Raw genomic sequence first — 25,603 nt, 5'->3', positions numbered from 1 at the left:
TGAGTAGAGCCTGAGCATAGGAGACCTCAAAGCCCACCCCTGCAGTGACACACTTCCTCCAACAAAACTTCTTAACAGTGTCATTCCCTATGAACTTATGGAGGCCCATTGCATTCAAACTACTAAAATCATCTCTCCAGACACTGTTTATCAGCTTTTTTTTTTTTTTTTTGGTTTTTTTCGAGACAGGGTTTCTCTGTAGCTTTGGAGACTGTCCTGGAACTCGCTCTGTAGACCAGGCTGGCCTCGAACTCACAGAGATCCGCCTGCCTCTGCCTCCCGAGTGCTGGGATTAAAGGCGTGTGCCACCAACGCCCGGCTTTATCAGCTTTTTTTGAGAAGGCTCTCACTGTGGAGCCCTGACTAACCTGGAACTTGCTACTAGGTCAGGCTGGCCTCAAGTTCACAGAGATCCACCAGCCATTGGCTCCCCCAGGATGGAGTTAAGGCTGCCTTGTGGGTGCTGAGACTAGAATTGGGTCCTTTGCAAACACAAGTATGCCTAACCACTGAGCAATCTCTCTAGCCGCCAAATACTTGAATTCATGGTTGGATTGAGTGTGTGGAAGTTCTTGTCTATTGTTAAACATCTTAGCAGTAACTACAAGCTTGTAGCTTTCCAGAGCTGACACTTAGGACATTGTCTCCAAAGTGCTGGTTCTAAGCTGCTGTTTTGTTTCCCAGCATCCAGACACCAAGCTCCTGCAGAAATGCAGGCTACAAAGTTCCTGAAAGTGATCCCTTTCTGTTCTTAACTCTGTTGTTGTTTTTGAGACAATGTTTCTCTGTATAATCCTGACTGTCCTGGAACTCACTCTGTAGGCCAGGCTGGCTCTGAACTCAGAGATCACCTGCCTCTGCCTCCAAAGTACTGGCATTAAAGGTGTATGTCAATGCCTGACTCTATTCTCAATTATTATGGAGGAAGATTTAGGGATACTCCCTAAGTGACTACTCTAGTGGTGGGCATGTGGACCAAGCCTAGGTTTTTGTTTGACTGCTAAGAGTTACCAGGTAGATGAAGAGCCCAATGAGAGGGGACATATTTGTATGACCTAGATCCAGCTACACCTGAAACTCATTTCTCTGGATTTTCAGTTATGGGAGTAAGTCAAACTTTAGAGGTGCTAGAGAGATGGCACAGTGGTTAAGATCACTGGCTGGTCTTCCAGAGGTCCTGAGTTCAATTCCCAGCAACCACATGATCGCTCATAACCATCTGTAAAGAGATCTGTTACCCAATTCTGGCCTGCAGAGATACATGCAGACAGAACACTATATAATACATAATAAATAAATCTTTAAAAAAACTTTAGAAAAATTCTTAAACACCTAGCCTTTGCACTACGGCGGCTTCCTGTTTGTTTCTTCCTTGAGATAAAGCTGCTAGGTCTCCAGCAGCCCATAGTCAAAAGTGAACTCAAGATGGACTACAGAAACATTTCTGGCTGTTAGATAAAGGCCAGCATTCCTCAGGAACTTGTAAAATGGGTTCCCCATCCCCAAAAGGTGTCATTTTCCTTGCCTCTAGCAGAAGGGACGTGGTTGACATATACTTCTGTTTTCATACCAAAGCCCATGCTCTCTGGCCTTCAGTCCCTATTTACAAATACGTGTTATAAATTTCAAAGCCACCACCCTAGCCCTTCCTACCTCCTCCTCTACCCTAAACTCCTTCCAGCTCATGGCTCATAGTCTAACTATCCTCTCTGCCATCCCCTCCACACTGTTGCTATCCTCTGTTGGTATCCCCTTGCTCTCTTGCCTTTCTCTGTCTCTTGCTGTCGTCACTATGTTCTCCCGCTCTCCCAGCCCGGGCCATGTTCAATTTTCCCTTTGATTCTGGACTCTTCCAGATGTCTCGGGATATTTTCTCTCTCTTACATATGCCCAGGCAGAGGAAGGCAGGTCTCTGAGTTGGAGTCAGCAGGGTAACACAGAGAAATTGTCATACACACACGAAAAACAAACCACCCCTCACTGGAGCAGCCATTTCATTGGTTTCTTTACTGCCCCCCAACACACATACACACACACACACACACACACACACACACACACACACACACACACACACACACACACAGAAACTAGTATGGAACTACTAAGAGACCTACCAGCCTCTGCCCAACAGGTGCTGAGATTAAAGGTGTGTGCCACCATGTTGGTTAATTTTAGGTCGGTTTGACACACACTCGAGTCACTGGAAAGACTTGAGAAAATGCCTCCATAAGATTTGTCTGTAACTCTAGTTTTGTTTTTTCTTTTTCAAGACAGGGTCTCACTGTGTAGCCCTGGATGTCCTTGAACTCACTATGTAGACCAGGCTGACCTTGAACTCATAGAGATCCACCTGCCTCTGTCTCCCATGTGCGCTGGGATTAATGGCGTGTACTACCACGCATGACTTTGTGGGCAACTCTGTAGTGAATTTTCTTGATGGTTGATTTGGGAGGGTGTTACGAATATGGTGCAAGGTGGGACCTTCAGTGGGTTCCGTGGCAGGCGGAAGACAAATGTGCCATCAGGCAGGACTTGTGTGGAGAGTTTACTGGGAGAAGGGAGGAGAGAGAGACAGAGACAGAGACAGTGACCTGCTTCCTCAGAGAAAAGGCAGAAGAAGAGAGGGGAAGTAGGCGGGGATGGTCACTTAAAGGGATCTTTGCACTGTGTACAGAGTCAGGGTACTGCTTGCCATTGGCAGAGGGGTGAGGGCTGTGCCAGGTTCCCAAGAGGCAGGGCCAAAGTGTAACAGAGGATAAACTCACTGTGTGTGTGTGTGGAGGGGGGGTCGGGGTGCCTAGATGGTTTTAAAAAGCAGGATGAAAAAGTCATGTAAACAGCATGCTTTTACGGATTCTCTTTCAGCTGCCTACAGGTGAAAAGTCGTGTAAACAGCATTCTTTTATGGCTTCTGCTTCAGCTGCCTACAGGTTCCTGTCCTGACTTCCCTCCATAATGAAGTGTGACCTGAAATGGAGTGTAAGCTGAAATAAACCCTTTCTTCCTTAAGTTGCATTGTTTTTGTCATGGTGCTTTACTGAAGCACTAGAAGCCCTGTAACAGCCACCTTTCCTCGCCTTCTTGTGACGTCTTAAGTTGCATTGTTTTTGTCACGGTGCTTTACTGAAGCACTAGAAGCCTGGAACAGCCACCTTTCCTAGCCTTCTTGTGGCATTTTGGTTATCTAGCAGCATCCACCTTCCTTTCTGTGGTAGTCGCAACTCTGCTTGCTTGCTTGCTGATTTCTAACATGGATTCAGGAACTTGTCCTGCCCAGGCACTGAGAGAATGAAGGAAAAATAAACATAGTTACACAAAAAAGTTGGAATCAGGTGTACTTGGCTTGCTGGTGGAGAAGCCTCAGCAACCTGGAAGCTCAGCATGTTTATTAAACAGCTAAACAAGGAGGCAGGGTTAGGGGCTGGAGAGATGGCTCAGCAGTTAAGAGCACTGTCTGCTCTTCAGAGGTCCAGTGTTCAATTCCCAGCAACCACATGGTGGTTCACAGCCATCTGACAAGATCTGGTGCCCCCTTTTGGCCTGCAGGCAAACACGCAGACAGGGCACTGTCTAGATAATAATCTTTTTTAAAAATGGTGTGACCTTTTTAAAAGAAAGAAAGAAAGAAAGCAGGGTTATTGCATACGTCTGAACAAGGAGGCAAATTTAGTTCATCTTGGTAGGAGCAGTCTTCAGGCTTTATAAACAAGCTGAGGGGAGAAAGCTATGGTTTCTTCACACTATCAACATCCACATATGGAACAGAGGAAGGTTTTGCCATTTGTAGCTGTTTGAATAAGAATGACCCCCCCATAGGCTTATATATTTTAATGCTTAATCACCAGGGAGCGGAACTCTTTGATAGGATTAGACAGTTTTGGAGGAAGTGTGCTGCTGGGGGTGGACTTTGAGGTTTCAAAAGCCCAAGCTAGGTCTTGTTCTTTTTCTCTCTTCCTGCTGCTTATGGACCAGGGTGTAGCTGTCTACTGCATGTCTGCCTGAGTGCCACCATGTTCCCCACCATGATGGTAATATACTAAATCTCTGAAATTGTAAGGGAGCTCCCAATGAAATGATTCCTTTCGTAAGAGTAGCCTTGGTCATGGTGTCTCTCTCTTTTTTTAATTTATTTATTATGTATACAGTATTCTGTCTGCATGTATGTCCACAGGCCAGAAGAGGGCACCAGATCTCATTACAGATGGTTGTGAGCCACCATGTGGTTGCTGGGAATTGAACTCAGGACCTCTGAAAGAGCAGTCAATGCTCTTAACCTCTGAGTCATCTCTCCAGCCCCGGTCATGGTGTCTCTTAACAGCAACAGAATACTGGCTAATACTGTCCCTCTGAGCCTCATCCTGAGGAGAAGGCTTTCCCATGGGTCTGAGGGCCTAGTCATGGCTCTCTATTATCAATAACACATGCTCACTCAGGTCTCACACTCAGGGCTTCCTCCACTCCCCTCCCTTCTCTTCCTTTCTTCCTGCCTATACAAGGTCTCACTATAAACCCTGGAGAGCCTGGGGCTCACTATGTAGATCAGGTAAATGCTGTAGAATATTATTTTAAGGTGTGTTATATTTGTTTATGCTCTGGAACATTTGTTTAATAATGTAAAGATGAGTTACTTCTGTTTATGCTGCATTTGTTTAACTGTGAAGCTGTGATTCTTTGCTTGTCTAAAACACCTGATGGTCTAATAAAGAACTGAATGACCAATAGTGAGGTAGGACAAAGGACAGGCAGGGCTGGCACACAGGGAGAATGAATAGGAAGAGAAATCTGGGAGCAAGGTCAAAGAACAAGAAAAGGAGAGGAGGACAAAACAGGGGCAGCCAATTCACTGCACAGATAGCCATGGAATAAGAAGGAAAAAAGATACACAGAGAAAGATAGAAGTCCAGAAGCAAAAGGTAGATGGGATAATTTAAGTTAAGTAAAGCTGGCTAAAAACAAGCCAAGCTAAGGATGGGCATTCATAGTACTAATAAGCCTCCATGTGTGGAGTTTATTTGGGAGCTGGGTGGCAGGCCCCTAAAGAGTAAAGAGTCAAAAGAGTAAAAAGTAAAATAACAAGCAACAACATTTTGGCACCCAACGTGGGGCTACAGTAAAGGAAAATCCAACTACAGGTAAACTTCTCAGAGATTCTCCTGCCTCTGCCTCTTGATGGGATTAAAGGCATGCACTATCATGCCTACCTGCACTGATTTCTTGTCAGCGATCTCCCTTCTTTAGGCCCATGTGCCTTCTTTCCATCAGCAGTTGATCACTGTAGGAACCCGACTTCAGCTGGATCCAGCCGACTTGCCCCATTCGTTCCTGAGATGGGGAGCGTGGATTGAGAAAGGGCAGGTAAAGATTCTAAAGAGAAGACAGGCAGAGAATGGAGGCAGAAGATCAGTCCAGTGAATACTGAATGCCCCAAGTTTATTCTTCAGCATTCTAATATACCCATACCAAAAAGGGGAAGAAGGCAAAAGACATCTTTACCACAATACAAGGAACAAACAGACTTGCTTCCTTAATTCTCCAAACATTCAATAACACCTTAGACTAAATCTATCGTTATCTGACCTCAAGGGTTAAGAGTAACCACACTTTAGAACAAAGTCTCTTGTTATTTATATAAGACATCCATACCTTAGACCAAATATCCTTCAGTAGCTAAGTCTTAGATTTTTAGTTCTTATGTCTTTAACTCTGGAAGAGTAAGGATAGTTTTGAACTCTCTGACCTTAAGTCAAGATGAAGCAGAGTCATTTTTATGGGCCTGGGCAGAACATGTCACCAGCACCAGCCAAACATCTGAACTGTACCCCCTAACCACTCTGACTGGTTTAGAGACAGTTATCTGACCTAATTGTGTTAGTTTGAATGTAATTGGCCCCCATAATCTTATAGAGAGTAGCACTATTAGGAAGTGTGGCTTTGTTGGAATGGGTATGGTCTTGTTGGAGGAAGTGTGTTACTGTGGGGGCAGGCTTTGAGGTTTCCTATGCTCAGGATACTCTCTAGTGTCTCAGTCAACTTCCTGTTGCCTGCAAGATGTAGAACTCACAGCTTCTACTCGAGTGGAAGGTCTGCCTGCATGTTGCTATGCTCCCCATCATGATGATAATGGACTAAACCTTTGAAACTGAAAGCCTGCCCCTATTAAGTATTTTCTTTATAAGAGTTGCCCTGGTCACAGTGTCTCTTCACAGCAATAGAAACCCTAAGGCACTGACTTTATTTATTTGTTTATTTGTTTGTTTATTCATTTATTTTTGAGGCAGCATGTCTGACTCCGAACCTATGGAAGTAGTCATCTTCCTCCTTCAGCCTCCAAAATAGGTGTGGTTGTCTGAATGAGATGTTTCTCACAAATCTTAGGCATTTGAATATTTGGTACCCAGGTGTTGGGTAGCCTTGTTTGGGGAGTCTTAGGAGGTGTGGCTTTGCTGAGGAGGTGTGTCACTTGGGACCAGCTTTGAAGTTTCCATTTCTAGAATACTCTCTTTGCTTCTAGTTTGTGGGTCAAGATATGAACTCTCAGCTTCTGTATCAGCTACCTGATGTCTGCTACTATCCATCACCATCATGGACCATTATCCCTCTGGAATCTTAAGTCCCAAATAAGACATTTATTCTAAAAACTGCTTTGCTCATGGTGTTTCAGTGCAGTGGTACAGACAAAATTAATAAAGTAGGTTGGACTGTCAGTGGGGTGAGAACAGGAGACAGAATCTGACCAGGTGTTGTGGGGAGTGCTGGGAAAGGAGCAGTTCTGCCTTTTGTCCTTGATAATCAGTTCTGTCTTGGCCAGAAGCCTGGAATGTTTTTTTTTTGTTTGTTTGTTTTTTTTTGGTTTTTCGAGACAGGGTTTCTCTGTGGCTTTGGAGGCTGTCCTGGAACTCGCTCTGTAGACCAGGCTGGCCTCGAACTCACAGAGATCCGCCTGCCTCTGCCTCCCGAGTGCTGGGATTAAAGGCGTGCGCCACCAACGCCCGGCTGCCTGGAATGTTTTTGTTTCTATGAGAAGACTGGCCCTAATCACAGGCTAGGAATACCAACAATGTTTAAATACACTGCGTTGTGTTCTGGTTTCCTGCTTTTATCTTCTTTCTCCTTTTACATAGTAACTTAATGAGCACAGCTGCCTGGAAGGTCTGTGTGGTCAGATCTTCATTAGGTCCTGAAGCCATGCCCGCAGACTCTGGCCAGACACTGGAATGGATACATATGAACACCTCTGGGTGGGTCAACTGGCCTGTCCAGGTCACACCCTTCATGCCTCAACCCAGTAAGCCCATAAAGCTAATAAAAAATCCTTAAATAGAAACCTTCTCCTCCTAATGGAAGCTCTTCCCACCTCCAACCCATAAAATAAATGAATAAAAATGTAACAAAAATTTTAAATTCTAACTCGGCAGCAGAGAACTGAATGATGTTGTTCAGGGATGGAGGGGGAGCCGGGGAAAGACAGGATACAGCATTTCAGTTAGATAAGAGGGGTACAGACAAGGATCTGTTGTGAAATGTGGTAACTAGTTAAAATAACCAATGTTACTTACCAGAAGACTGGGTTTTAAGTGTTTTCACTGAAACAGGCACTTAGAAGAATCTTGCTAGCAAGGCATCGACTCTTCACATGGGCCTGGTCTTTTGTATTTTCCTATTGCTGTGAACAAACACCATGACCAGTGGCCGCTCTTACAAAAGAAAGTGGTTAATTGGAGGCAAAGAGTGAATGAGATCTGCCTTGGCCTGGGCCTTTGAAACTTCAAAGGTCACCCTAAGTGACACTCCTTCTCCAGTAAGGCCACACCTCCTAATCCTTCCTAATCTGTCCAGCAACTGGGAAGCAAACATTCAAATTTTTATTCAAACTACCACCAACACCAAATGCACAGACACTCAAGTTCTTTAGCTAAAATGGGATATTTGCATATAGCTTACCCATATCCTCCCAGTGATGTGTGTGTGTGTCTGTGTGTGTGTGAGGTGGGATCTGTCTCCAGCCTAGGCAGGCCTTGGACCTCTTAAGCAGCTGAGAATGAGTTTGAACCTCTGGTTCTCCCATCTCCACCTGCAAGTGATGGGATTAGAGGTGTGTGCCATCATACCCAGTTTATGCTGCACTAGAGACCTAACCCAGGGCTTCATCCATGCTATTCTGACATCTGAGATACATCCCCAGTCTCATCCTACATACTTTAAATCCTCTGTTTTACTTTTAATACCAAATACAATGTAAATACTAACAGTATTTTTTAATTTTAGATTTACTTATTTTACTTTGTGTGTATGAGTGTTTTGCACATATGTATGTACCCCAGGTGTATGACTGGTACCCACAGAGGTCAGAAGATAGCATCAGATTGCCTGGAACTGGAGTTACAGATAGTTGTGGATGCTGAGAGTTGAACACAATCCTCTGCAAGAAAAATAAATGTTCTTAATTGCTGACCTATCTGTGCAGCCCTGTCTAAACAACTTTCATTTGTGGTTGGTGGAATCTGGCTGTGGAACCTGAAGATATGTTCCATCATTTAAATTCACTGTGTCTCAATAAGGAGGTTGAGGGGGTCTGGAGCGATGGCTCAGCAGTTAAGAACCTATACTGCTCTTGCTTCCTGGCACCCACGTGGGATGGCTCATACCTCTCTGATGCCTTCTTCTGCACTTCAAGGGCACCTGCACCCCACCACACACACATAATGAAAAAGTAATAGGCTTAAAATATAAAGTAGGCGGGGCTGGAGAGATGGCTCAGAGGTTGAGAGCACCACTGACTGTTCTTCCAGGGGTCCTGAGTTCAACTCCCAGCAACCACATAGTGTCTCACAACCATCTGTAATGAGATCTGGTGCCCTCTTCTGGTGTGTAGGCATATGTCAGAACACTGTATACATAATACATATTTTTATTTAAATTAGAAACAAGCTTGCTTCTCATGCCAATCCCAGCTCCCTCTCCCTCCCCTAAATAAATCTTAAAAAAATAAAATAAAGTAAGCAAGCTGATGGTTGAGGGTGTAACTCAGTATTAGAGACTTGCCTGGTTTGATCCCCCGGTATCACAAAAAGTAGTAAACTAAGGGGGTTGTGTTACAATAGCTCAGTAGGTGGGCAGAGAACCTAATACAGTGCTGTCCACCACTCAGGTTCTGGAGGCACATGTCAGTCACGTCCACATGCTAAACACACAGAGAGAGTGCTTTTCCTGTCACAGCCAAAACTAGGAAGCAAAATGAGCTACCAGCACCATGGGGCTAAACTGAACCTCTGCTTTATAGCAGTGGTCCTCAACCTTCCTGATTCTGTGACCCTCTAAAATACAGTTCCTCATGCTGTGGTAACACCACCCATCAAATCATTTTCATTGCCACCTTATAACTATCATTTTGCTACTGTTAATGCATTGTGCTGTAAGTATCTGTGTTTTCCAATGGTCTTAGGCCACCGCTGTGAAAGGTTGATCCAAGGATTGAGAACCTCTGCTTTAGAGGAAGTGCAGTAACTTCTACCTCCTCTCTTATAGTGTGAGCTCCAAGTCAGCTAGGGCTACACAGAGAAACACTGTCTCAAACAAAACAGAACAAAACAAAAAAGGAGACACAGAGACAGAGAGAGACAGAGACATATATACTTAGAGACACACACAGTCACACAGAGTGTTGGCTCCTAGCTCAAGGGTAAGAACAGTGAATAATGATGGAGATACTGTATCAGAAGTCAAGAAACTTGAAGACAAATTCTGGTGCTCCCTCTTCTTAAATGGTCCAGAGCCCTAGCCTAGGGAAAGGTGCCACTTTTCTTTAGGATGGATCGTCTTCTCTCAAATAACCAAGATAATCCTCACAGAGGCTCACCTAATCTAAATAATTCCTCACAGATGTGCCCGGAGACATGTCTTCTAGGTGATTGCAGACATCAAATTCACAATCAATATTAACCATCACTCCTATATTACAGAGAAGAAGTTGTAAACGGAGCTTCCCAGTCACGCAGTCCCAAAATAACAACACAGAAGCTTACTTAATATTAATTACAAAATGATTGGGCAAATAGCTCAGGCTTATTACTAACAAGCTCTTACTTTTTTGTTTTTCAAGACAGGGTTTCTCTGTGTAGCTTCGGAGCCTGTCATGGCACTCGCTCTGTGGACCTGGCTGGCCTCAAACTCACATGATCTGCCTGCCTCTGCCTCTCAAGTGCTAGGATCAAAGGCATGTATGATCATCACCCAGCCTAGCTCTTACTTTTAATCTATTTCTGTCAATCTATGTTTTTCCACATGTCCTGTGGTTATAACTGTGTTCTAATACATTTTGTTCTTCCGGTGGCTGCCTGGTATTTCCCTGGACTCAGCCCTTCTTTCTCTTTGTATTCATTCTGGCTTTCCTGCCTGGCTATATTCGGCCCTGTCATAGGCCAAAGCAGCTTCTATTGTCAGCCAATGAGAGCAATATACATTCACAGCATACAGAGGGATTGTCCCACAGCAAGAAGTCTACAAGAGGAGAGGTAGAGAGAAGGCTTAGCAGCTAAGAGCGCTTTCTGTTTTTATCAGAGGACCAGTATCCAGATACCAGGACCCAAATTAGATGGCTTAAAAATACCTGTAATTCCAGCTCTAAGGGATCCAATCCCCTTCGAGCCTCCACAGGTTCCTGCATATACATATGTACAAATAAAACAAGTATTAAAAGGAAAGAAAAAAGGCCACAAGGAAGGTCTGGTGTGGTGGTTTAAGCCTACAATGCTCAAACTTAGGAGTAGGAGGTAGGAAGATGGCTGAGGGTTCAGCCTAGGCTGCAAAGCAAGACCAGCCTGGGATGTGAGTGACAGTCGGCTCAGAAGGGGGTGGGGGTAGGGGGGAAAGGAATCCTAGGGGAAAGTAGACAGAAGAGCTAAGCCTCTCTCATGGCAGAGCAGGCCTGATACCAGTCTTCTGGGCTGTTTTTACCAACCCAAGATCACATTTAGTTGTTTGCTAGACTTCGAGGCCTGAAGCAGCTTGTGAAAAAACTGTTCCACAGGCTGTCGTGGGGAGGCTTGGCCAAGGAAAGTCTATTTTTCATATTCCATTAGAGATTTAAATTTATCTCTGCCCCCATAGGCCTTGTGCTTGTTCTTTCTCCTGCTGTCTCTACCTCCCGGGGCAGCTAAATAGTTTATGGCTGGGGATGGAACCCAGAGCTTGGTGCGTGGTAGGTGAGCATTTCACAACTGAGCCACAACCCAGCTCCTTGGTCCTCTTTTCAATAACAAATTATTTTTAGCCTCCAGATTCTATGTGTATATATAGTCCTTGAGGCTGTGTGTGTGTGTGTGTGTGTGTGTGTGTGCATGTACACTATGTGAGTCCAAGGGATTGAACTCAGGTCATCAAGCAGGCACCTTTACTTGACAAGTCATCTTGCTGACTTAATGGCAAAATATTAAACTTGGAAACACTAAGCATCAACAATGACTACTTGAGTTTAGATAGTAACTTATGTAACAAAACTGTGAAATTTAAAAAGTTCTGCCAGTAAGATTATGTAGGCTATCTTTCACATTTTACCTAGCAGCCTAAGGGAGTTCTAGGCCTAAATTTTAATTAAATAGGATACATTACCATTTTGCAATTACTATTTCGTAAGGTGATGGAGCCTGTCTGACAGGAGGAAATTAAAAAAGCAAAAGCTTCATCGTTCTCTGTTTAGAGACTACCACCGGTTTGGCTGTGCGCAAAATCTTTCGAGATGTTAACAGGCTGGGTCCTAGAACAAGGATAATCACAAAGGACAGACATAGATACTACAGATAAAGAGAACCAGGCTCAGAAGCACGCATTTCATGGTAAAACGTTACCACCGAGCTAACGCTTGCTCTCAGCACACAAGCCTCACAATCGCCTGTGCATTTAGACGTTACTATGTCCTGCTCACACCACGAAGCATTTAGCTGTCAGGGCCAGAATCAAAAGTGGAGTTGTGCAGGACACCGTGCTGCACGCCTTTAATCCCGGTACTCGGGAAGCAGAGAGGGGGTGATCACTGTGAGTCAGAGGACAGCCTGATCTACACATTGAGCTCCTGGTCAGCCAAGGATAGACAGTCAGACTGTCTCAGGAAACAAAATTAAAATTAAATGACACGTTCGTTTTTGAAACAGTGTGTGTGTGTGTGTGTGTGTGTGTAGGTTGGCTGTTCAAGAACTACTTAGGCAGACCAGTCTGGCCTCAAACTCACGGAGATCCTCCGCCTCTGCCTCCCTGAGTGCTGGGACTCGAGGTGTCTGCCGCCAACGTCCGGCTAAATGAAGTCTCCCCCTGCCCCATTTTGATAGGGTCTCACTTTATAGTTCTGGCTGGTCTGGAACTCGATCTGCAGACCAGGCTGGCCTCAAACCCTATAGCTCTCTGCCTGCTTTGGCCCTCCAAGTCCCGGGATCAAGGCCACCACACCGGCTTGGAGTTGTCTGTTTTCAAAACCGAGACATTGTGTCAGTGCGTGTGTGTCCAGGTGAGCGCGCTCATTTTAGTCTTTAAAGAGATGCGAGCAGCTCTAGTCACAGTGTCTAAGGAAGGCTGCGGAGGGACCACGAACCCGAGGCCGGCGTTTGGCAGCTTAGCGAGTTCCTGTCTGACAAAGAAGGAAGTGAGAATGGGCGAAGCCGAAGGGCCGGGGAGCATCCCGCCGGGGTCGTCGCCACCGGAGGCTTGGACAGGTGCGGGCCGCATCCGCCCAGGCCCGGGAGCAAGGTCGCGTCCTGCCTCGGGCCCGCCAGGTGGCTTTCGGCCTTCCCAGCCGGCCGCCCCGCCCCCCTCCGCGGCCCACCTGCGGCCCGTCACCCCGGCCCGTCGCCACCACCACCGCCCGGGCCGCGCCCATAGTCCGCAGACACCTGGGACGCAGCCACCGCCCCGCACGCCGGGCGCCGCGCCGGACGCAGGGCGCGAGTAGAGGGCGCGCCCGCGCAGGCCACTTCTCATTGGTCTCCTCGGCTGCCAGTCGGGCGGCGGCCGGGCGGGGACTTCCGGCTTGGGAGGAGCGAAGGGCCGAGGGCGGGGCCTGGCAGAGGAGGAAGCAGGCCAAGCCGGGCGGCGGCTCACGGGGGGGCGAACCATGGACAGCCAGGGCAGGAAGGTGGTGGTGTGCGACAACGGCACCGGGGTAAGGCCCGGCGGGGTGGCCGCGTCCGTGTGCGGGGTGCGCGTGGGCGCGGGGCTGCGGGGCTGCGCTGCGGGGGCGTGGGGGGGAGCGCGCGGGCGGGTTCTCGGGAGGGGGTCGCTGGCGGGGGCGCAGGCGAGCGGGCGGGCGCTCGGGGTCGCGGGCCGGCCCTGAGCCGGTGGCCCGGAGCTGGAGTCCTCGCCGTGCACTCGAGGGCGGACAGCCGCGCCCCACACGCCCCCGAGCATCCGCCTGCGCCCCGCGCCCCGGAGCACTGTGGCCCTGCGTGGGTCCGGGTGGCGGTGGGCCCGGTGCCCGGGCGCCGAAGGGGCTCCGTTTCCGAGCCTCGAGCTTCGCCCGCGTCCACACAGCACCCAGCGGCGGCCTTCCTCTTCCTGTGTAGCTGTAGATGCCGAATGCGAGGCAGGAAACGGGGCCCGCGGAGCAAAGGGGAAGTGCTGTCAGGCCCTGGGCCTCGGCCCCAGCTCCCTGGCTGCCCCGGGAGAGCGTGCGGGCTGTGCCCGCCTCTCGACCGCGGTTTTTAGGGACGGGCGGCGGCTCCTGCTTCACCCTTCGCTCTGCATGCAACCCCCCCTCCCCATAGACCGTCCTCTCTGTGGGAAGACTTAGGAGACCCAGGACCTCCCCAGTTATTTCTAGTGGGAAGTGGATCAGCAGTTCCTGCCTTCCTTTATTTTTCTCTTTTAAGTGGAGGATACAGACGTTAGTCTTAAAAAAATCCCAAAATTGTCAAAATCAGACGAAAGCACTGATTAGTAACTGGTTGCAGCCGGGCGGTGGTGGCGGCGCACGCTTTTAATTTCAGCCCTCTGGAGGCAGATGCAAGCGCATCTCTGTGAGATCGAGGCCAGCCTGGTCTATGAAGCGAGTTTCAGGACAGTCAGAACTGTTGTTACATAGAGAAAACCCTGTCTCAAAACAACAGCAACAACAACCCCCCAAAACAACAATAACAAACTATTTGCAAGTGCTTTCTTATCTCATTTAAAAAACGTGCTCGGAGCATCAAAGCCCCAATTTTGAAGATGAAAATGTTTCTTTTGAATGAGTTCTTTAGTGGTCTCTATTTTAGTGTTGCAACATTTTGTGACTTTTCTGCCACAAATGTGACATACGAATTCAAATAGATTTTACTTGAACTATCGATTTTGAAGCCATTCTGTTTTCCTTGATTGAATTTATTACAAACTTTGACATTTATTGTACCAATTCATTTAAGCTATTTAAAATTGGACTAGAATAGGATAGGTATTGTACTACAAAGAAAGGGACATCCATACCCCAGGTGTGGTGATGTGCCTAAGATTTAGTAACAAACGTTTTTAAGCAAACTCATTTATGTTTGTTCATTAGAGATATTTATGTTTACATACTTCATGTAGGGATACATAAAATGTATCTCATTCTTTTAGATAAAGGCTAAAGCCATGAGGAAAACTAGAGTTTTCATAAAGCTTCTAAATTATCAGGAAAAAGATTTTTTAAACAAAGCATGTAGTGTTGCACTCTATTTAAATTATAAACATTTAAACTTTTGTGAAATTTTTATAAAAGTATTTATTTAAAAAAAATTCTACCTTGGTACCAAAGAGATGATGGCTCAGCAGTTAGGAGCACTTGTTGCTCTTGCAGAGGACTCAAATTTGATTCCCAGTATCTGCCTGGCAGCTCACAACCATCTGTAACTCTAGTTCCAGTGCATCCAATGCCCTGTTCTGGCCTCCGTGGGTACCAGGCACACAGGTGGTACACATACAGGCATGCAAAGAAACACACACCTAAAATAGAAATGAGTCTTGTCTTTTTTTTTTTTTTTTTTTTTTTTTTGGTTTTTCGAGACAGGATTTCTCTGTATTGTCTTGGAGGCTGTCCTGGAACTCCCTTGGTAGACCAGGCTGGCCTTGAACTCACAGAGATCTGCCTGCCTCTGCCTCCCAAGTGCTGGGACTAAAGGCGTGCGCCACCAACGCCCGGCTAGAAATGAGTCTTAACAATGTTGTTAAAAGGACTGCAGTGATGGCATAGTTTTTTTATGGCAGTACTTGAAAGGCAGAGACAGGCAGATCCCTGTGGCTACATAGTGAGACCTCATCTTTTTTCTTTTATTTTTTCTTAAATTCTATTCCTTGGGGGGAAAAGACCAGTAACTATGGCATAAATTAAATGAATTAATTCAAACAAAGGGTTTTGTAATTGGTATTACTCTTGTAGTTATTTATAAACTTTATCCATATTTTTTGTAGCTAATGATGGCTGTGAATGAAATAGTGCTGGCACTCTATTCACATATAGCTCTGACTTAAATCATATCACAGTTAGGAATGTTGTGTTTCTGAAAAATTTGAGGACTAAGGGTCTGTTTTGCTACTTAACTACTTACATCTTGGCCTTATTTATGTACCTGAAGTTATAATGATGTCTTTACGATTACATATTAAAGAAGACGTTGAAATTGCTTTTTTTTTTTAAATCATGGAAAAAGGGGTTGGGGAGATGGCTCAGTGGATAAGCACCTGTCCTTGAATCCCCAGAACCCATGTAAAGTTGGGACTATAATTCCAGTGCTTCTGCTACAAGGTAGGAAACAGAAAGTGTGTGCTGCAGTAGACAACAAAAGAGAGACCTTGTCTCAAAAAAGGTAAAAGATGAAGACCAACACCTGACCTTTCCCTCTGACGTCCGTGCACCATAGCATGCGTTCACCTGCCTTTCTGCACACGACCCTCATGTACTCCGTACACTGATACACACTCATGGGACTGGAGACTGAAAATGCTAGTTTATAAGGTAGAGTGCAAGAAACCAGGGGACCATCTCCAGCACCACACAAACTAAATATGGCATATACTTCTAACCCTGCACATTGCAGAAGCATCTTAATCATTAGTCAACAGTGGCTTCACTTACTGTTTGTTATACTTTAGATTTTAAAATGTGGGCTATTTGAGAAATTGATTTATTTTTATTTTTATTTTTTATAATGGTGGGAGTGAACCTAAGGATCTGGACATGGGAAGTAAATGCTCTTTCTGAGGTGTCCCTAGCCCTGTGTTATATTTTCGCATGTATAGGCGTTTTGCCTGCATGTGTGTATGTGTACTATATGTGTGCCTGGAGCATGAGGGGGTTGGATCCTCTGGCACTGGACTCATGGATGATTGTGAGGCACCATGTGGGTACTGGGAATCAAATCTGGATCCTTAGCAAGAACAAGGGTTCTTAACCACGTCTCTCCAGCCCCAAGAGAGGTTAAATTTTTAAATTCCTCTCATAGGCCCATAATTGGATTCTGAAAGTATAGGTGTGTTCTTTTGATCACATGATAGATGCTACACCTGCTCTATTTTCCCATTACCCACAGCTAGACCCTTGACTCAGCCCAGAGAAAGAAACTTGCATTCTAGAATAGGGCTTCTGAATTGGCCTTTTAGGCAAAAGTCTGCATACCTCTTTAGCTGTGAAGTTTGATTCCTTTTAAATTGAGTCAGTTTGCTTATGTTAATACAGGACACTACCAAACTTCAATATGACTCACCAACAATAACTTTATTCACAACAAAACGCACATTTCCCAAGTGACTGTCATGTTGCTGGCACAATGCTTAGTAAAGTTTGATGATTATACGTAGTACGTAGACGTTATAGTGCTAGAAGAACCTTATACGTAAAATTCACATTTGTAGTTTCTTGTAGTCTGTTTTATCAGGCTTCTGCTAACTTACATGTTGAATTTAGGAATATTTTAGGTAAAAACAAAACAAGAACTAGAGTTTCGTCTTGTGAAAGGCAATGGCCTAATAGAACGACCACTGGTTTCAAATAAGATTGGCACTGTGGAGTTAAAATACAAACACCACAGATTATTAAGGCAAAACATCCAAAACAAATGAGCTCAAATGAGTTTAAAAATCCCAGTGAGTGATGGAGCATGCCTGTAATTTGCTTGGGCAAAGAGGCAGAGGGTTCAGGAATTCAAGATCAGCCTGGGCTATGTGAGGCCTTGTCTCAAAAGACAAGAAAACCCTGCTGGGTGCCTTGGGAGATTAAAGCAGGAAGATCACCACAAACTCAAGGCTAGTCAGGTCTGCATAGTGACACCCTGTCTCCTGAGGCCCAGGAGTCATTGCACAAGAGGTGTGGGAAGGAAGAGCCTGAGGCCGTGGGTGACCACAAGGAAACATACTGCTGCACACTAGGCCCTCAGCAGTTGTGACAGCATGCACAAGACCCAAGCCAACCCAAGCCAGGCCAAATTCCTGCATGGGGGAGAAGTTAGGCTTGATGTCCCCCATCCCTAGCTAAGGAGCTGTTGGGGATTTTTAGCCGCTGTCATGGTGGAGAGAGAGACAGACTTCTCTAATAGCGTAGCCCCTGATGAGTCAGCCACACCCCCATAGAAGGCTACACACCCAAGAATATTTGCACATACTTGCCTTGGTGGGGAATAAAGAGTGGAAAGGGAAGAGGGTGTGGATCCTAGAAAGAGTTGGGGTCAGCAGGGTGAATATAATCAAACATCTAAAAAACTAATGAAACATTTAAAAATAAAATAAAAGTGGTTTTGAATCTTTTTGTTTGTTTTTATTGTTTTGAGACGGTTTCTCTGTGTGTTGCCTTGGCTGGCCTTGAACTTACACAGATCCACTTGCCACTGCCTCCTGAGTGGCAGGACTAAAGCAGTTCCCGGCTTTGAATCTTTTTTATTTAAGGACAAAGTTGCTTTGATGTCTAATGTAGACAGGTCTTTTGTTCCTTTTGCCTTAAGGGACATTGTACCTCTTACCATTTGATGACTCAGTAGGAAGTAGAGAGCCTGCTCAAACCACAGTGCTACAAGGAAGAAACTATATATGGTAAAATCGGTTTCTTAAACGCAGCCGGAAAAAAAAAAAAACCAGCCTGTGGCACACAGAACTAAGTCACTAGTCTTAAAATGATTGACAAGCAGGAGGAATGTCAGCTGTTAAAATGATACCAAAAGAATAGCATAGAAAAGAATGTTTTGTTTGTTATTTTGTTATATCATGGGTCTTTAAATTTTTTTTAGTTAAGCTTGTCTATTAATTTTATGTTGAATTGGATTATTTTGATATTGTTGGAGCCTAATGCATTCAAATTTGAAATAATGTGAAATAGTATGGTTTTTACTGTTCTAGTGGAATGTCTGATACCTTACAGAAATACTGGCACTGGATTATTCGACAGCATCTGTTTCCACCAAGCTACTGCTTAGGCAGGGTCAGAGTGGGAAGGTGTTGTTGGTGTTTGTTTTTGAAAGAAGTGTCTGGAGTAGGGCAGGCCTCCAGTTTGCCAAGTAACTAAGGCCAGCCTTGAACTTCTTAGTTCCCCTGCCTCCGCCTTTCATGTGCTACCATGCCTGGTTTAGGCATAAACCAGAGGCTTAGTGCATGATAGGCGAGCATGCTACTATCTGAGCTACAACCCACCATCCAGGAATAGTTTCTTATTAAGTACTTAATTTTTTTTCTATTTATAGTAGGCTTAATCTGAAGTCTTATTTTCCTCCTCCCCTCTTCTCTCCCCCATCTCTTCCTTCTCCTGTTTTAGGTAAAGCAGTGATTGTTTATAATTGTTTGTTTCTACGGTTTGAGGGAATCTCAGTTTTTGTCTTCTGGGGTGCTTGGAAAGTGTTTTCCACTTAAACTGTGCTTGAGAATGGTAAGGGCCCTTGAGCTGATCAGCAGGTGAAGGTGCCTTGCTGCCAGACCTGATACCCTTAGTGTGACTGCTGAGACCCACATAGAGAAGGGGGCAATGTACCAGGAACTCGTGTGCATACACGGTTTTTGAAATTAATTTAAATTAAAAAAATAATGTATTTTTAAATTTTGTTTTATGACTGGGCGGTGGTGATGCATGCCTTTAATCTTAGCACTTAGGAGGCAGAGGCAGGCAGATCTCTGTGAGTTCGAGGTAAGCCTGGTCTAGAGTGAGTGCCAGGACAGGTTCCAGAGCTATAAAGAAACCCTGTCTCAATAAAAACAAAAAATTTTTGTTTTGTTTATGGGTATCCCTGGCATGCCTGATGCCCATGGAGGTCAGAAGAGGACATCAGATTGCCTGGAACTGGAGTTACAGACAATTGTGAGCTGCCATATGGATGCTGGGAATTGAACCCCAGTATTAGGAAAAGCAGCTTGTGCTCTTTCTTTTTTTAAACCTTTATTTGCATTTATTTTATGTTGAATTTATTCCTGTGCCCTAAGTTTTTGTTTCTTTAGTTTCTTCTGGGATATCTTTTTCTTCTGTGCAACCTCTTCTGGCTTTGGAACAATTTGTCTCTTTTCTGTGAGCAAGGGGACCTGTATATGGCTTAATGTAGCCGTGAGCTCTGCAGCCCCTAAAAGAATTTTATGGTATGAACTACCCATCTGCACAATTGTAATCAAAAGATATACTGTAACCCTTTACTTTGCTATTGTGTATATGAGTGAATGGCAGGGAGACCCATCAACCTTAGCAGTCTCCTTTTTACCCATTAGTAGCCCCCCCCAACTTAGGATCCGCTCATGTAACAAAGTTACTCATTTACAGTTGCTGTAAACTTGTAGATTAGCCTTCCATTCATACTTTTTTCTTTAGAAACTGGCATTCCAACCCACTGCCTTTGCCTGCGAGGCAAACACTGTACCACTGAGCTTTGGCTTTAGCCAACTTCTAATTTCTAATTTCCTTCTTTCCTCTCTTTCTTCTCTTTTAACCTGGAACTCAGCTTCAGGTACCAGCTTCTAATTTTCTTCAAGACTGTTTATATTCATATAAGTGAGCATTTCATCCTGATAAGTAGGCATTTTTGTCTTGCCTAATGTCTATATCTGTTAATTTTTGAGTTTTTTTTCTCCCCCAAGACAGGGTTTCTCTGTGGCTTTGGAGGCTGTCCTGAAACTAGCTCTGTAGACTAGGCTGGTCTCAAACTCACAGAGATATGACTATCTCTGCCTCCCGAGTGCTGGGATTAAAGGCATGCCCGGCAATTTTTTTAGTTTGCTATTGTTTTGATTAGCCTTGTTGAAAGCCTTGAACCTAAGATCTTGCTCCTCAGAGTGCTGGCTTTAAATGCCTGCATCTCTTTGTCTGGCCTTCTTTAAGATTAAACATAAGATTTTTGTATTCAAATAGTATTTAAGTTGTGTATATTCAGAATGTATTCGGAAATTATGACAGCAGACTGGTGAAAATGACAGACTTTATACTAAAATTTGTATATGGTAGGGATATAAAGAGAATATTTTCTCTGAGTTATCAGGTAAGCTGGGTTTTGTCTCCAACATAGGAATGTAATGATTTAGGAGAAGAGAGTGACATTTTACACACACACACACACACACACACACACACACACACACACACACACACACACACACGCAGGGTGGGGGTAGCTCAGGTTGGCCTCAAATTTGCAGTCTTTCTGCCTCAACCTCTGGAGTTATAGGACCACAAGCATGAGCTGCCACACCCAGCAAGATGCTATTCCTTTCCTCTGTGGTCATTGTTTCCCCAAGTCTTTCTAGGTCACAATAATCAGTTACTTGAGATGACATTGTGGGAATATGAACTGGTGCTCCTGAATTCTGTTTAACATTCCTTTGGGATGGAACATACACTATCAACTTCACTTCTCAACCACTGTAAAACGAACAAGTAGGATATCTGATTACATATGCCCTCAGACCACACTGGCATATGCCTTCATAGGTAACCCAGGAGGAATTGTGTTGCCTTTTTAAGTTTAACTATAAATGAAGCTTTGGCCAGGCACTCACTGTGTAGCTCAGGCTGGTCTAAAACACATGGTCCTCTTAAGTGCTGGGATTACAAGCATGTGCCATCATACTAACCTGTACAGTAATATGCTTTTAGAAATGTGTAGCTATACCTAAAAGAAGCCCAACAGTGAACTAAGTAGGATTAAGTGTTGTGAGTTTGGAACAAAACTCCTAAATAGTGTGTTTTGTTTAGGTTTTCAAAGTAAATATAAACAGATGATAGGAATTAAGATGGTACTGGGGATATGAAATGTAACAAGATTAATAAAAACCCAGATACCAATATTGAGGTTCAAGCTTCAAGCTGAAGATCAGCACTTCAAGAAAGTAAAACAAATCAATTGTCTGTGACTATTTCCAGGGGATCTGGTACTCTCATACAGATATCCATGCAGGCCTGGTTTTAAATCAAAGCTGCTTTTTTGTTTTGTTGAGACAGGTTTCTCTGTGTAACCTTGGTGTCCTAGAACTTACTCTGTAAACCAGGCTCGCCCTGAACTCAGAGATCTTTGCCCCTGCCTTCTAGTGGTGGAATTAAAGGTATGTGACACTACTGCCAGGCTGAGTCAAAGCTTTTTTAAAAATATCTTTTAATATTTTATGTATGAACACAGTGTCCTGCCTGCATGTGCATCTGCACATAAGAGGACAGCAGATCTCATTACAGATGGCTGTGAGCCACTGTGTGGGTGCTGGGAACTGAACTCAGGACCTCTGGAAGAGCAGCCCATGCCCTTAACCTATTAAGCCATTTTTCCAGCCTGGTCAGAGCTTTTATTGTGCTCATTTTCTATCGTTTCTCTTTTTAAAATGACTTAGTGAGTGTTTGTTGAGTGAATGTGTCCATTTCCAAATGCTGCCTGAGTGAGCACTGTGCTGAAGCTGCTCTCAGTCATCGGGCTCTGGCATGAACTACTCAGTTTAGCTCCCTGCTTGAGCAGCTCACCCTCTAGTGACACTTAGGCACTCAGGAATAGTGAACTCAAAACTAAATAGGAACTCTGTTCTAAATAGTTTTGTCAGCTTGACACAAGCTAGTCATCTTGAGAGGAGGAACCTCAATTAAGAAAATGCCTCTAGTTGGGTGATGAACATTGTACTACACCTTTAGTCCCAGCATTAGGCAGGCAGAGGCAGGTGGTTCTATATGAGTTCAAAGCCAGCCTGGTCTGCAGAGCAAGTTCCAGGATAGCCAGGTCTACACAGAGAAACCCTGTTTTGAAACAAACAAGAAAAAAAGAAGTAAATGCCTCTATAAGATTGGGCTGTGGGCAAACCTGTGGGCATTTTCATAATTAGTGATTGATGGGGGAGGACCCAGTCCATTGTGTGTGGTGCCATCTGTGGGTGGTGGTCCTGGGTTCTGTAAAAAAAAAAAAAAACAAAAACGGCTGAGCAAGCAGGAGGCACAGGCCAGTGTCATCACTCCTCCATGGCCTCTGTATCAGCTCCTGCCTGCAGGTTCCAGTCCTGAGACCTCCCTCAGTGATGGACTGTGATGTGGAAGTGTAAGGCAAATAAGCCCTGTCCTCCCCAGCTTGCTTTGATAATGGTGTTTCATCATGACAATAGTAACCCTGACTGATACATGCTCTGAAAATACTTGGTACGTGGGAGGACTTAAAGAGATGATGCTAGAAATAGAACGGGTGACTACTTTGGATGGTTTGAAAGCAAAGTGGTGTTTTCTGCTACTGTTTTTAAATCCTTGGATACTAACCCACTCTTTATTGTTTCCTTCCAGTTTGTGAAGTGTGGATATGCAGGCTCTAACTTTCCTGAACACATCTTCCCAGCTTTGGTTGGAAGACCTATTATCAGATCAACCACCAAAGTGGGAAACATTGAAATCAAGGTAATGTTTTATTCATTGTTAAATGACCCTGAGGTTGTATGAGGTGACCTTTGAATTAAGTAGTGTAAAGTACAATTTCAGGAAAAGCAAAAAAGAGAACAGAACTCATAATTTTAATGTATAGTAACACCTCAACAAAGGCAAGGAACCCTGAAGTTAATTTTATATTTTTGTTTATGTATAGCGTTGTGCCATTCTAATGTGGAGTATAAAATATCAGCTTTAAAATTAGGTACAAAATTGATAGATACTGTTGCCTCTGTTGTCTTACTTTTTGAGACTTGGGCTTTTCTCTCCCCAGTTTCCGTAGGCTGCCCTCTTACTCTTTTAGGCTGTCAGTCAGGAAAACCCAGAAGTCTAGACTCGGTTCCTCTTCTCACTCTTAGCTGATTTTCATACTGTTTGGGAGGAAGCCAGGCAGAGCTTCCCTTGGTCTCACACTGCCAATGGAAGAGGAGCCAGAGCGCTTTACATGACAAATGAGAGACTCAGCAAAGTTTCCTTCCACCAAACTAGAGATCAAGCAGGAGTCACATTATTTTATAAGAAACAGAATAATTAAAAGATTAACCAATTGACTTTACATTCTTCAGGTGGTCCGGTCCAGATTATGTAAAACAGTAGAATTTAGGGGCTTTTTCTAATCGAGGCTTTATTTTATTTATTTATTTATTTATTTTTTAAGAATAGTTAGCATTGTGTGGTCTTGTTTGGACAGTCTTTGGCAAGACTTAGGATGTATATATATATATCTTTGAAGTGCTGAGAAAGGTGATAATAGATGAAAGAGATTTTCTGTGTTCTATATCTCTACCGTGTGAACTAGAAAATTAAGTAATGGGATAAATAAAAGTACACATGGAAACTTAGGTTCTCTGTTTTAAAACCTAAAACTGATTTCTGGCCTTTGGTAGGTCTCAGTAAGTAGTTCAATTAGTATAAGACATTTTAGGAAAGGCCTTGTAGGAAATTTTGTTCTTTTTCTCTTTTCATAAATTTTCATTCTGGTTGAATTTTATCTTTTTTCCTTTTCTTTCCTTCTTTTTCTTTTTCTTTTTTCTTTTTTTTTGGAGACAAGGTCTTTCTTACATGTAGCCTTGGCTGGTTTTGAACTCAGAGAGCCTGCCTTTGCCTCCAACTGTAAGCTTCTTAAAGGCATGCATCAGGAAGCTAATGTGATGAGGAGAAACTGAGTGTAAATAATGCATTTTATTTAGTGTCTGGCTTTTAAACTTTTTTGTAGATGATACCATTTTTGAGGCTCAGAGAGATATCATATACATAGCCGTTTTTACTCTCCAGCAGGACAAAAACAACACATTCTTCTTACCTATTTTCTTGCTTTTTAAGACCAAGTAATAAAAATCAACAGGTTTCTTGTGAGACATTTTCCAGGGACCACCCCAGTAGTTATTGCTGCTACAGTTTGTCATTCTTTGTTTTTACTTTGGTTCTTTTCACACTGCTGTCTTTTAAGCCTTTCAAGTTAAATTGCTTTTACTTGAATACTAAGGTTTAGATAAAGACTTCTGAACTAACTCTTACCTACTCAGCTAAACCATGTGTTTTCCATGTTTTTCTTAATTGAAGCTCTTAAATTCAATAATGAACTAAAGTTTGATTTTGGAATTCCTATACTTAGATAATTGACTTATATTTGTAAGTCTTGTTAGCTAAAATGTGATGGTAGACTAAGACAATGGACATGTAAATCATTTAGTTAATTTTCATTTAGGAGTAATTACTGTCCATGTTCATTTGGCCCTGATAGATAATTAACACCATAAGATATAGTAGTACTGCATCTGACCTCAGCCTAATTGTCTCTGTTGCTTGTATGTTTAAACCTTTCAGTGAGGATTTTATGTAGGCCTTTTCTGACTCTTGCTTCTACCTTCTCTCTCTTCACCTTTCTTGACCTGTTGAAGTAGAATAACAAAAAGATGGTAAGTGAGGTTACACACATGCTCTGTTTGTTTTCCACTTTTGCTTGGTGGGACAGTAGTTGTTGTTTTGTGTCCCTTTAGTTTCGGGGAGGGGGAAAATCCATATTTTTGTTTTAAGTACTCTAATTTTTAACCTTTTTTCATTTCTTCAGTTTGGTAGCAACTAATAAAGTCCTATACTTTCCTGATTGCATACAATGAGCCAAGCAAGAACTAATTACTAACATAGTTTTGAATTGTTTTCATTATTTTTCGTAGATGAATGTTACAATTAAAATGGAATGTGGTGTGCATAATACAGAAATGAAATAGCTATGTGATACAGAAAATGGGTGAATTTGTTACATTTGAGACATAGTTTATTGACTGATGTTATATATTGCCTAGTATACTGAATGCATATTTTTGCAGTCAGTATAATAGCATATACATATTTAGTAAACTGAGTAAAATTTTAATGTTTACATGAATATATAAGTGAAAAAAGTAATAAAAGAAAATCTTGTTCCCATGTCATCCTTGCTGATGAGTAGATTTGACATTATCTGAGAATAAATAAGAAAAAAAGTAACATACCTATCAGGCTTTCCCACAAATACAAGGCCACCCCCCATACACAGAGAGACAAGTAAGTACCATTGTGTAGTCCCTCCCTTTCATAAAACAAAAACAAAGTAGAGGCTTGTCTATCCCAGACATTTTTCTGTGTTATATTACATTTTTCTATGGTGGAGCATGCATTATCTAAAATAAATACTAAAGAGATTTTTAGAAAGGCTGTACTTTTAGAGAATAGTATAGGCATGATTTTTATGTTCTTTTAAAATCAGAAATAGAATATCTAATT

General features: G+C 43.6%; 1 protein-coding gene and 1 long non-coding RNA gene across 6 annotated transcripts in view; one reads left to right on the top strand and one right to left on the bottom strand.

Annotated features, from left to right (window-relative positions):
* Window positions 1–211: 211 nt before the first annotated feature.
* LOC121134700 lies at window positions 212–13,002 on the bottom strand. 4 transcript variants are annotated; one of them, XR_005871821.1, is made up of 4 exons: window positions 12,815–13,002; window positions 7,560–7,666; window positions 5,205–5,367; window positions 3,326–3,606 (listed from the first exon to the last, which is right to left on the bottom strand). It is a non-coding gene; the product is annotated as an uncharacterized LOC121134700 (long non-coding RNA). The 4 variants fall into 4 exon arrangements; XR_005871823.1 differs by lacking the exon at window positions 12,815–13,002 and adding an exon at window positions 8,344–8,819; XR_005871822.1 differs by lacking the exons at window positions 3,326–3,606; window positions 12,815–13,002 and adding an exon at window positions 212–3,283 and having other exon boundaries at window positions 7,560–8,332.
* An 8-nt stretch (window positions 13,003–13,010) lies between these two features.
* Actr2 (actin related protein 2) overlaps window positions 13,011–25,603 on the top strand; it is a 38,486-nt gene continuing 25,893 nt past the window's right edge. Inside the window, exons 1-3 of one of the 2 annotated variants that reach the window (XM_040733250.1) lie at window positions 13,011–13,150; window positions 22,700–22,810; window positions 24,742–24,756. In XM_040733250.1, the coding sequence (XP_040589184.1) occupies window positions 13,103–13,150; window positions 22,700–22,810; window positions 24,742–24,756 (174 nt within the window). In that variant the 5' untranslated portion in view covers window positions 13,011–13,102. The remainder of the gene's footprint in view (window positions 13,151–22,699; window positions 22,811–24,741; window positions 24,757–25,603) is intronic. The other variant, XM_040733251.1, reaches the window with a different exon arrangement.

Source organism: Mesocricetus auratus, unplaced genomic scaffold (assembly GCF_017639785.1).
Source record: "Mesocricetus auratus isolate SY011 unplaced genomic scaffold, BCM_Maur_2.0 Super-Scaffold_100029, whole genome shotgun sequence".
Classification (NCBI taxonomy): Eukaryota; Metazoa; Chordata; class Mammalia; order Rodentia; family Cricetidae; genus Mesocricetus; species Mesocricetus auratus.
This window is presented reverse-complemented; position numbering and strand designations above follow the sequence as displayed.